This window comes from Gymnoscopelus microlampas (genome assembly GCF_963454915.1).
Source record: "Gymnoscopelus microlampas genome assembly, chromosome: 19".
NCBI lineage: Eukaryota > Metazoa > Chordata > Actinopteri > Myctophiformes > Myctophidae > Gymnoscopelus > Gymnoscopelus microlampas.
Window position 1 is genome coordinate 41,121,850 of NC_139956.1, and position 12,500 is coordinate 41,134,349.

The 12,500-nt window shown below is 43.1% G+C and overlaps 1 protein-coding gene across 2 annotated transcripts in view; it reads left to right on the forward strand.

Moving 5' to 3' along the window:
- Nucleotides 1-12,500, forward strand: part of afap1 (actin filament associated protein 1) — a 106,013-nt gene that overhangs the window by 79,892 nt on the left and 13,621 nt on the right. For both annotated transcript variants that reach the window (XM_084043714.1, XM_084043713.1), the window contains exons 11-12: nt 1,562-1,707; nt 3,443-3,557. In XM_084043714.1, the coding sequence (XP_083899840.1) occupies nt 1,562-1,707; nt 3,443-3,557 (261 nt within the window). The remainder of the gene's footprint in view (nt 1-1,561; nt 1,708-3,442; nt 3,558-12,500) is intronic.

A 12,500-nucleotide genomic window follows, 5' to 3' on the forward strand; every position in this document is an offset into this window, starting at 1 on the left:
AGTTGCACAGCTCTCAGACCGGTAAGAGGCGTGTCCGCTCAGATTCTGAGCGTAAGTTACATCCCGGCCACAAATACAGGGGTTTTGGCCCAGAAGTTCCTCGCCCCTCCCGTTTGTATGCGAGAGCTGGCGAAAACTTCTGGGAACTCAGATTACTGCTCTCCTGACCACACAATCACGTTAACGTGACCGAGTTTAGAAACAAAAGGGTCAGTTTTTTCTCTCCTCCTCAGAAATTATGATCCTGGTATAGCGGCATAGCAGTGGCGGCCATTTTCTGGTTTCATCGTTCCAGACACCATTCATTTTTCCCATAGAGATATCCATCAATTATTTTAAGCCTAGAATCAAGCCATACAGGATCCTGGTGATTCATGACCATAAAACGTTTGATTCTGTGAGAATTTCTTTTCTTTTTTTTTTTAAAGAAAGAAAGAAATGAATAGACCATTACTATATCAAAAGTAATCAACAAACATTTTCCAAATTGTCAAATAATATAGAGGGTTGTTGTGAAGAATATTGTGAAAATTGACGATCTACAAGCTCACAACGCCTCACTTTCGCAAAGTGAGGCGTTGTGAGCTTGTAGATCGTCAATGTTCACACTATTTATCTGAGGAACCGAGTCAAACTAAATGTAATGCCTCAACTCCTACATTCCCAGAGCTTGTCAGGGTGGGGGGTCCCCGGTTCAAATATGATTATTTCGGGAGGTCGCGGCCTGTAAAGGTTGAAAACCATTGCTATAAGGAGTAGTTCCAAAGCTATTGAGTCAACCTAAACAAGCAATACCTTGTTATTGTCTGCTTTCTTATGAAATTAGATTGAACCATATTGCTCTTTGCCGCATTTCAGTTACATATTGCTGTTGGTGTTTATTGCACTCCTCATTCCGACTGGTCTTGTTGGTACGGTTAGTTGTTCCTCTCATGTGGTTGAACCATCTCTCCCACCCACCGGTGGCTTCTGTCCCTGTTTGATGTCCTCCATTTAGACTTCCCTCCGTTTCACCCCCTTTTAATTTCATCTCTTCTTTTTTTTTGTCTGCACGCAAACCTACATCACAGCACAGCAGTGGTTTCCAAACTGTTTAGCTCGAGACCCGAAAGAGAAATGTGATGTCTCCCCCGTGACCCAAACTAGTGGAAATAGCAGATCTACAAGCTCACAACGCTTTGCGAGCATGTAGATCGTATAATTTCACTTCTTTTTAAAAGTTTATTTTTTAGATCCTTTTTTATTGTCTTTAGACAAATGATTGAATTCGTTTTTAAACCTTATTTTGAATTTTTGAAAATCTTTTTGAAATAATAATATTTTTTTTTAAATAAACTAAAAAAACGGGGGATATTTACTCATGGCCCACACACATCTTGTTGTGAAACAGTGCAGTCCAGTGTAGAGGGTTTTTCTCATGCCGCATGTGTTATGATGAACGTACTGTTGGAAGATATGACAGATAAGTCTGTTTTCCTAACTCACTAAAACAATAGTTTTCTCCTCTCCTCTCCTCTCCTCTCCCCTCCCCTCCTCTCCTCTCCTCCCCTCTCCTCTCCAGGCGTCCTCATCAGAGTCTATGGGGAGGTGGTTGGGTGTGCTGCTGGCTGAGACCGGCTCCACCACGGACCCCGCTGCCCTCCACTATGACTACATTGATGTGGAGACCACCGCTAATGTCATCCAGCTGGCCAAGCAGTCCTTCTGGTGAGGACCACACACACACACACACACACACACACACACACACACACACACACACACACACACACACACACACACACACACACACACACACACACACACAACACACACACACACACACACACACACACACACACACACACACACACACACACAGGTTCAGACTCTACCCACAGTGGGATGCAGTCCCCCGTCGAAGGATGTGACTTCATTTGTCATCAACTTGAAAGGCGAATGTTTGTCATTCGTCTGCCATGTATATGTGGATGGGTACATGACTCGTGTGCGTGTGCGTGTGCGTGTGTGTGTGTGTGTGTGTGTGTGTGTGTGTGTGTGTGTGTGTGTGTGTGTGTGTGTGTGTGTGTGTGTGTGTGTGCTAGTGAGGGGCAAATGTCCACACTAGGTATAGTAGAATTTGAGAAGTTGACATTGTGAATATTATTTTACTTGGTTGGTGTTATGGTTACAATAGATTTGGGGAGTTAGGCTTATAATAATAATAAAACTAAATATTAAATGTGTGTGTTAGGATTAGACATTTAGAGGTTTGGTTTAGGCCTAAACTTTAGGGCTTAGGGTTGGATTCATGGCAGATTTATACTGAAAATAGATCTACAAGCCCGGGGCTAGGGTTAAAAATTGCAAAAAAACATAACAAACCAAAAAACAAACCAAAACATGTTTTGTTATACTGTATATATAAATTTGCGGTCCTAAAATGTTTGTCCTCAAAAGTGTGTGTGCGTGTGCGTGTGTGTGTGTGTGTGTGTGTGTGTGTGTGTCCAAGCTGCTCAGACCCCCACACTCACAAAAACAAAGCCAGTGGCTTTGTTTCGTCCCAGTGGGAGGCAGGCTGTGGATTTGGGGGTGTGGTTATGTAGACTTTTGATGAGTCACAGGTTCCACACAGGGCTGTTTGCATTATGTACACTATTGTACCATATGTAGTATGACCACAAACACCATTTACACAGCTTCTTTTGTAGAACCAAAGGTTCGAGGTTTCTTCATTGTTGCCTTGTGTACACGGGTACATATGAGTAAAACGACTTTGTTCTGGTTCCTCAGACATTATAGCACAACAAGGAAAATAGCCAGACAAATTCAATGTTTACAGTGTTAGTTTAGCTTTTCCCTCGTCTGGTCCTTCATAATCCTGATTATCTGGGTGGGAGAAGCTGGTTGCCTGGTTAGCACCTACTGCTAGTGGCCGTTTGGCTGTGGAGCCACTTGACATGTGTCAGCATATGAAAGCCTATTTACATATTATGACATTATGACATTTCCCACCAAACTTAACACATAATATGCAGGTTTTTAAATGTGTTAGTGATTTTTTTTATTGTGTCCGGGTAGCTTAGTCCACTGGTTCCCAAACGTTTTTTTTTTTTATCTCAAGACCCAAAAGAGAAATTTGATGTCTCCCTGGGACCCAAACTAGTGAAAATAGCCAATCTACAAGCTTGTCACGCCACAATGTGAACACGCCCCAAAATATGTTTTCGGGCAAATTAATCACATGAAAAAAGCTCTCGGTGTGAATTTTAAAGCTGTGTGTGTGTGTGTGTGTGTGTGTGTGTGTGTGTGTGTGTGTGTGTGTGTGTGTGTGTGTGTGTGTGTGTGTGTGTGTGTGTGTGTGTGTGTGTGTGTGTGTGTGTGTGTGTGTGTGTGTGTGTGCGCGCGCGCGCGTGCGTTTTCGAGCTCTCATTTCATCACTGATGTGTGTGTTTTGTTCCAGTTTCACCAGTAAGCGTGCAGTGTCTCCCAACCCTTACCTGGACAACCCAGTTAACGGCTACGCCTGTCCCTCTGGAATGGCCCTACACTACGATGACGTCCCCATCAATGGAACCGTAAGCACACACACACACACACAGCGATACCTACAGAGTCAAATGAACATTTTGCCGTGTTGCACTTCCTGAATCTGAAAACAGAAAATGCTTAATTGTGTTCCTCTCTCTGCAAGATGTTTTCCAACTCCTTTCTCTTTCTGCTTCTATGTTTGGTGGACTATTTCTTAACATTACTAGTTATGTTAGTAGCATTTCACATTACTAGCAATGCTAAAAGCATTTAATAACACTAACAACTGTGTTGGTAGCATTTAACCGTAACTATCGCTAACCTCTGTTTACTTTTCTTTACTATCTTTTTCTGGGTATTTTACTCCCCTCCCCTCCCCTCCCCTCCCCTCCCCTCCCCTCTCCTCTCCTCTCCTCTCCTCTCCTCTCCTCTCCTCTCCACTCCCCTCGCCTCCTCCCTGCTTGCTTGCATGCTTGCTCCTCGCTCTATCCCGCTCCCGAGGACCCGGACGCACCTCGCTACTCCCGTCCGGCCACAGGGGGGCGCCAGCCGAGCCAGGAGGAGGCTCACTATGAGAACACGGAGCTCTATGAGAACGCTCCCTCGCCCAAAAAACTGGCCGCCCGCTTCTCCCCCAAGCCACCCCCCTCCCCCTCCTCCTCTTCTCACTACAAAGCCCCCGTGTCTAAACTCTCCTCTAAGTTCCTAACAGCTGACACTAAGGCTAAAGGTGCCACTCAGGTGACTAGCGCTCTGCTTCTCTAACTATTAACATTTCCTGAACCGAAACTTTTTTATCACCCTGCTGCTTGATCATCATCATCATCATCATCATCATCTTCATCATCATCATCATTTTCTCCACATCTCTGAGCTTCATTTAACCACTTAAGTCAGGGGTCTTCAACTTTATTTAGCCCAAGGACCCCCTAGCTGAGAGAGAGAGAGAGAGAGATGAAGCAGAGGACCTCCCACCTCTACATATTGTATGAAATTGCGTTGAAGATTTTTCATAGATTTCATAGATAGTTAGATTCATGCTAATGTGTATTTTCAGACGGTTAACCTTTTAAACACTCAATAAATTGGCTCTGTACTTGGTCTGCTCTTTCCCCTCTACACCGACTCTCCGAAAATAGCCGATCTGCAAGCTCACAACGCCTCGCAGCTTGTAGATCTGCTATTCTCCGGCTAATGTTCCCCATCGTACAAAGATTTGGCGGACGCCCTGTAGTATCTCTGAGGACCCCCTAGGGGTCCCGGACCCCATGTTGAAGACCCCTGACTTAAGCCCTCTAGACCAGCGTGGTTCTCGAACTTCTCTTTACATTTCAAGGACCCCCGTAACTCTGACCAGTTTGTAAGCGTCCATTTTGGAACCCCCTAAAGCAGTGGTTTTCAACCCTTTTCATATCAAGGTCCATTATTTATTCTGCATTTGAGCCACGGACCCACCGTTTGATGAGATTTAGCCTCTCAGACCCAAGACTTAGAATATTTTGTTATCTTTGGATATGATTTTGTTTGTTTGTTGGTACCATTAGGAGAGATAACAGGCACACGTTGATCAAAATAACAATTATTTAATGAATTAATGCAGATAACAATAATTTAACTCTTGAGTTTGGTTTCATTTTACGCTCTCAAGATCTATTCGGGTCCATTTGGTTACCAAGTACCAACTCTCCATCATTTAGCTGGGGACCACCTCATGGACCACTGGTGGTCCCCGGACCACTGGTTGAGAACCACTGCCCTAAAGGGAAACCCTGAGGGTCCCTGGACCCCACTTAAAGAACCACTGCTTTAGACTTCAACTAAACTGGCCCTGAGTTGGGCTCCGTACTTTGACTGCTATTTCTTCCTTCTCCACCAAAATGTCTTCGCCAAAAATAGCCGATCTACAAGCTCAAAAGCGCAGCGTTGTTAGTGCTTGGATCGTTTTTTTTTTGCCTAATGTTCTCCCCAGAATAATATTTATGCTGGGGTTTTTGGGGGAAATTTATATATTTTTTCCAACTCACACAGAGTCGATACTCTGTGCCACGCAGAGAGAACTTAAAAAGAAAAATGTGTTCGTCTGACTGACTCTGGATAAGTAGGAAAAAAGGGTGAAATTCTCCCCCTGAAACCGAACCATCCTTTTAAAGGCGACTCTGAGCTCACACTAACCAATCATTACACGCCAGTTGCCAGATGGCTGTGAGATTAGATTGATAATACGCACGCAGCTACTCTGACTTGGATCAGAGTGAATGTTCTTCCTCGACTAAACGCGGTTTCGACACTCATCACTATCACTGTTTTTCTGCAGTATGTCTGGACACACTTGTTATTATTTCAGACATGTGTTGAAGGCTTTTAAAACCACTTACACCCTACTATACTTAGTCGACCCGGGTTCTCCACAGGGCTCTGTACCATAGGTTTGCTTGTGTACAACCAAATGTCTTTGGCGGAAAATAGCCGATCTACAAGCTCACAACGGTGTCATGACATGCCCCGAATACTTGGATTAAACTTGTCGGTCGCCACACCTGATTTCAGCAATTTTTTATGAGATTAAGGAGTATTAGAATGGGTCAAATTAGCAATGTAATACTTGTTCTAAATGCTTAAATTGTAATTTGATGTTCAAAAGCATCTTCCATCAAACCCTCATATGGTCTCGGATCTTTCATAAAAGCAACGGTTAAAGCCACAAAAGGTTTGCCTTGAAAGTTTGTACGTGAGCTTGTACATCTGCTATTTTTGAGAACCACTGCTTTAAATCTGACAAACTTATGTTGCACAGCGCTAAAGTGGAGGATTCCTTTCACACGTGTTTCACAAATGACAGACTGGGGCGGCCTAACAAAAAAACCTCAGTCTTGATATGCGTGTTTGCTTTAATCCCTGAGAATCGCTAGGGTTGTGGTTAAAAAAAACATTTGAATGCTTGACACAGCTCTTCAGACCAGTGGTTCTCAAAATGTTTCATGTCAAGGACCCCCAAAATGATATGTATTTGGCCACGGACCCCCCCATCTCAAAATATTTTGTTCCTGCAGGGACCCACCAGCAGCAAAGATTTGAGTTACAAATACTCGCTTTAAAATCTATATATATTCAAAGATTTGCACATGTTGTCACGATTTTTCAAAAATAGCAGATCTACAAGCTCATAGCGTGGCACTCGGTGCCGCGCTATGAGCTTGTAGATCTGCTATTTTTGAATAGCCAAACTATAAAATATGGTTAAAGTGGTTAAAATAATTGTGACACTATATTAACTCATTTAGCTGGGGACCCCCGGGTACCACTCCAAGGACCCCTGGGGGTCCCCGGACCCCACTTTGAGAACCAATGTATAGCGGACACAGCCTCCTCTCCTTCACACGTTGGGCTGATCTCAGTTCAGCTGGGAAGTGTGACCGGGTGGAAGAAAGGAGAGGGGGGGGGGACCCTAGCCCCTCATTTGCTCCATTCATTTATTGTTCCTTGCCCGGACACGCTTTGATTGAACACAACGTGTGTTGATGTTGGCCCACCCACGAGCACGTCACCTCGCCTTCCCACACCACGCTCCCCCTGAATAACAGTTGTGGAATTGTTTTTATTTTTTTTTGCTTAAAGGAGTAGTTCACCCCAGTGGCGTACCCACCATAGAGGCAGGGCAGGCAGCCGCCTGCCCAACTAAAATCTCGCCTCCCCTAGAAAATAAAGTAAAAGACTGACAGAAAACAGGTAGGGAAAAAAATCCAAACAGAAAAGTGGCCGTCGGGCCATTAGCCCACCAGCGGTATCCGTATTCAGCAGAGCGACCCTCGCCTATAGTGATGCAAATGTGTGCCTTTGTCTTCATGGGGTGCCAGGAGTGCCAGGGGTGGGGGTCTGGGCCATCACCTGTACTCACCTGGCATAAAAGGGGCTCTGAGAGCAGAGCAGCTTGAGCCATTCATTACTAATCTACAACATGAAGAGACCACCGCTGAAGAAGAGATTCATTCAGAGGACGCTACCTTTCACCACCGCTGCCAAGACCTTGGTGGCGCCAGGACTAGCGCAATACATTGGTTATACTTGCATATTGTTTTCATTAACGTTTTTCAGTTTTGTAGTCAGTGTAGTGTTGTTGTTAACTTGTTTCCCCGAGATTTTTCCCCGGGGAAAAAAATCTCGCCTGCCCTAAATGTAATTCCTGGGAACGCCACTGGTTCACCCGAAAAATGACTTAATTTCTATCAATTGCACACCCCATGAAGCCTTGAATTCATGGAGATTTGTTTTGGTTTTTGTCGCTGTCCTAAGGCAAAGACTCTGCAAGTGTCGTACCGGAGACTCCGCCGGTCATCAAATTATTGGCTTTGGAATGCGACAAAAACAGAAAAAAATCTACATGAATTCAAGGCTTCATGGGGTGTGTAATTGATACAAAATAAGTCATTTTATTTCCGGTGAACTACTCCTTTAAGTGAAAGTAGCGATATCACTATGTAGAAATACTTTTACAAAAGTAGTTTATTTATACTGTATATATATATTTTTTTTCCCACATTTTTCAAAATCTTCAAAAAATAACCGATACACAAACATGTCGCGATGTGACGCGTTGTGAGCTTGCGAAGACAAAGTACAAAACAGGGCTTAGTTGATGTATGTTTTGTAATAATCATTTAAAATCCACAAAGCAACTTTGCTGTAACCCAGTGGTTTGCAACCAGTGGTCTGGGGACCACCAGTGGTCCTTGAGGGAGTACCAGGGGGTCCCCAGCAAAATTAGTTAATAGCGTCACAATCATTTTTAACCACTTAGCTTTGGCTATTAAAAAAATAGCAGATCTACAAGCTCATAGCACGGCACCGAGTGCCGCGCTATGAGCTTGTAGATCTGCTATTTTTGAAAAACCTTGAAAAAGTGTGCATATCTTTGAATATTTATATTTTTTTTAAAGCTAAGATTAACTGATATCTTTTCTTCTGGCGGTCCCTGGCACAAAACATCTTCAATTGGGGGTCCGCGGCCAAATGTATATCAATTTAGGGGTCCTTGGCAGGGGTCCTTGGCATGAAAGGTTGAAAACCACTGCTGTAACCGAAGATGCCAAATAATCGTAGCGGGAGTACAATATTTGCCTCTTGAGAATGTAATGGAGTAGGAGTACAAAGTATTGAAAAACGGACACACTCAAGTAAAGCTTTTACTGCCTCAAATTTATACTTAAGGATGGTACTTGAGTAAATGTACTTAGTTATACTTTCCACCACTGCTGAATACCCCCCCATGCACCCCCCAGCTGGTTCCCAGTGCGCTTGTAGCACTTAGTAATGTGCAGTGGTGAGCTGTGGATTTTTTAACTAAGGGTACTGTATTTTATGGCGTCACGCGCGCGCACGTGCGCGCACATAGCCACTCAGCTCAGTGCTAGTTGAAATACTGTATTCAACATGTGATTATTAATGTAATCATATGTCTTATTATTTTGTTGTATTGTTGCATTGTTAATTTGTTGTTTTTATTTTTGTTTCAAATTAATTATTGTATTTTCCTTTTAATTTTATATAAAAATCCCTTAGACTCACCCACACATAAGTAGGCCTACTTAAAATAATCAGACAACTTGTCTTTGTCTTGTCTCAGAGAACTGGGTCCTCTGCTAAGCGATCCTCCCCTTCACACCTTGCAGTGCAGAGATGTTGTCTGTCATTGTGAGAGGAATGTAACACATTCAATTCAAGTCCGTGTCTTTTCTCGAGTAGCCTAATGTTATGCAAAGCAGCCAGGTAGACGCTATTGAGAACGGCTCGCCACTGACGGCGCGAACCTTGAGAGGCTATTGTTTTTAAACTTTAAGGCGTTAAAGACCGCCGCTGACGGTGCGTGCACGCGCGCCCCCAGCTCCCACAGTGTCAGAACTAAGGGTATGCCGTACCCCCCCGTACCCCCTACAGCTCAACCCTGGTAATGTGATTAGCACCGTGTCCGAATGAGTGCACCACCAGTGTTGAGTGCTTTTTCCCCGGGGCTCTCATTGAGTTTTGTGCGTCCATTCGCTGGACTCTCGCCCGTTTGGAGACGTTGACCGCGAAACGCCTCGCTCTTCGGTTCTTGGATATCCCTTGAGCACACGGCCAGGTCTGGTAGGATATCAAATGGCTGTGGTTTCCTATTAGCCCATTAAAACCTGAGGCTGATGAAAAAAAAAAAATCTAAATCCTAACGCTTTGAAAAATATATATATATTCAAAGATTTGCACACATTTTGCAAGCTCGTAGCGTGGCACTCAGTGCCGCGCTAAGAGCTTGTATATCTGCTATTTTTGAATAGCCTAAAGAAATCTAAAAGTGACACAGATGCGTTCCAGGTCTTAATGGGTTAGAAGAGTAGTGTGTAACTAATAAATGACTTTTTGAGGGTTCATTTTAGTTCACATTCAGACCACCTCGATTTATTTTAACCCATTAAGACCGGGAAGGCATCGGTGTCATTTTAAGATTTCTTTGGCTATTCAAAACAATAGCAGATAACAACTTCATAGCACGGCACAGAGTGCCACACTACGAGCTTGTTATTTTTGGGATTTCTTTTTTTCACTTCACTTTCACTTTGCAAGTTTTTATTTTGATCATTTTCACTATGCAGAGAAACAATATGCTCCATTCGCATAAAACAATAATAAATAAATATAACATAGTTATGACCAAAAAAGGTATAAGCTGAAGCTAAAATAGCTTATTTTGCTTACCCGTTCAACACTTACATACATGACAATTTCGGAAAACAATTTAAGTCTCAAAAAAGTAAAAAAGAAAAGAAAAAAACAGAAGAAACAAAATGTGTGCAAACGTTTCAATATATATATACATTTTTAACTCAAATCTCTGCTTCTGGGGGGTCCCTGGAACAACATATTTTGAGATGGGGGGGTCCGTGGACAAATACATATTTTTTTGGGTGGTCCTTGACATGAAAAAAGTTTTAGAACCACTGATATTATAGCAACATACGTTTTTTTTTCTCCAAAAAACAGTTAGGATTTAGAAGACATTTGTGGAATCCACCAGAAGCAAAGATTTGAGTTATTAATGTTCGCTTAAAAAAAAAATCACACCCTGTGTGAAGAGAGTGGTGCCTTTGATGAGCCCCGTATTGTCATCACCCGTGTTGTCATCAATGTTTGTTTATTGGACATACATACATACGGACACACGGACAAAGTCAGATATAGTAGTGGTTGGCACCACTCAAAAAAGAGAGATTTGCACACATTTTCACGATTTAAAAAAATTAGCCAAAGAAATCTAAAAATGACACAGACGCGTTCCCGGTCTTAATGGGTTAATGGCCAAGCTGCCTAGAACAGCGGTTCCCAACCTTTTTTTGAGGCTCAGGGGCCCACTCGGAAATCTCGAGAGAGTTTTGCGGTCCACCCATCTGACCTCTTAACCGTGGGAATCCGGGATCGGGAATTGCTGGCCTAGAACAGGTTTTAGCTGTAATGTGCGGATATAGTAGATATGTGTTTGGAGAGGTAGAGGGACCGTCTGGTAAGCAGCAGGTCACCTTCCGCTCGCTCATCTACGTCATAGTTTCCCAAACAGTGGGGCGGGACCCATCCTTGGGTCGCGGACCAATTTGTATGGTTAACTAGCGAGTATATATCTCCTTTCGTTTCCTACCTTAAAAAAGTATATGTATATACTTTTTTTTCACTTCGTTTCTCAGTCTGGAAAGCCTCCTATCTCCAAGGGAGGCGGGACATGCCATACGGCTGAAAACGAGCCGTGGCTTCTGATTGGTCTGTGGTGAAAACGGGGCGGGACAAAAACACCAGTGTGATCGTTGCGATTCGTGATTCGTGTAGTTCCAGTGTAGTTGTGCAAAACGAGTCAAATAGGAGCCTTTCCAGACTGAGAAACGAAGTGAGACACATTCCCTGCCATTGACTGAGATCTCCGTCTTTTAAAAAAAACAACAACACTCCTTTCTCTTTTTTTACACAACAGCCGACCGAGGCAAAATGGCCGAAGATCGTCAATATAAAGTAAAAAACCCTGGTAGAAGCTATAATTAATTAATACCTGGCAGGGAATGTGTTAAAAACAATTCCAGCATTTTTGAAAAGTATTCAATAAATACAATGAAAAAATGATCTAATCATTTCTAAATACATTTTAAAGAAGTTTAAGAAGTAGTGAAAATAGCAGACCTTGTAGATCTGCTATTTTTTGGATCTGCTAGTAGATCTGCTATTTTCCCGGGAACCACTGATCTACGCACATCCGCGCTCATCTTTGGACATGCAAGCTTTCCCCCACCGCGATGCAATGTAAAGAACATAAGGGTTTTAAGTGGGTAATCACCACTCGCAAAATTCTGGCCCTCTGATGTCATCCACGACTCCCTTCCCTTGCAACCAGCATCAAATGGCATGTGTGAAATTTATGGTTTTTCTTTCGTTTCTTTACTTTTTTTGTACCGCCGCTCAGCCGCGGGTGCTTTAAGTACTACCCTGTAGGAGAAGCGACCACACAGGGCTGGCCTGTCCCCCCCCCCCTCCCCCCGCCCAGCTCTCTTTGATGTGTGTGAGTTCTGTGGCGCGGCTAAGGGGCTGTGAACATGGTCTCCTGGGCCACAAGCACCGGCTTGAGAAGTACGAGTACATTTGGTTCCTATGCAGTGGGTGGAAAGTAACTAAGTACATGAACTCAAGTACCGTATTTAAGTAACAATTTTGAGGTATTTTTTGCTTTACTGGAGTACTTCCAATTTTCAATGATCTTACTTCTACTCCACTACATCTCAAAGGCAAATATTGTACTTGTACTCCATTATAATTATTTGAAAACTTTAGTTATTCATTATTTTGTAGATTTGGGGTTAGGGTTAGAGGGCTTGTAGATCTGCTATTTTCAAAGGATTTGTGTACAGTTTATCAATTTGAAAACTTGTGAAATGGGACCTTCTGTAGTTTTACTTTTGGTACTTTTAAGTATTGGTTTACTTAAG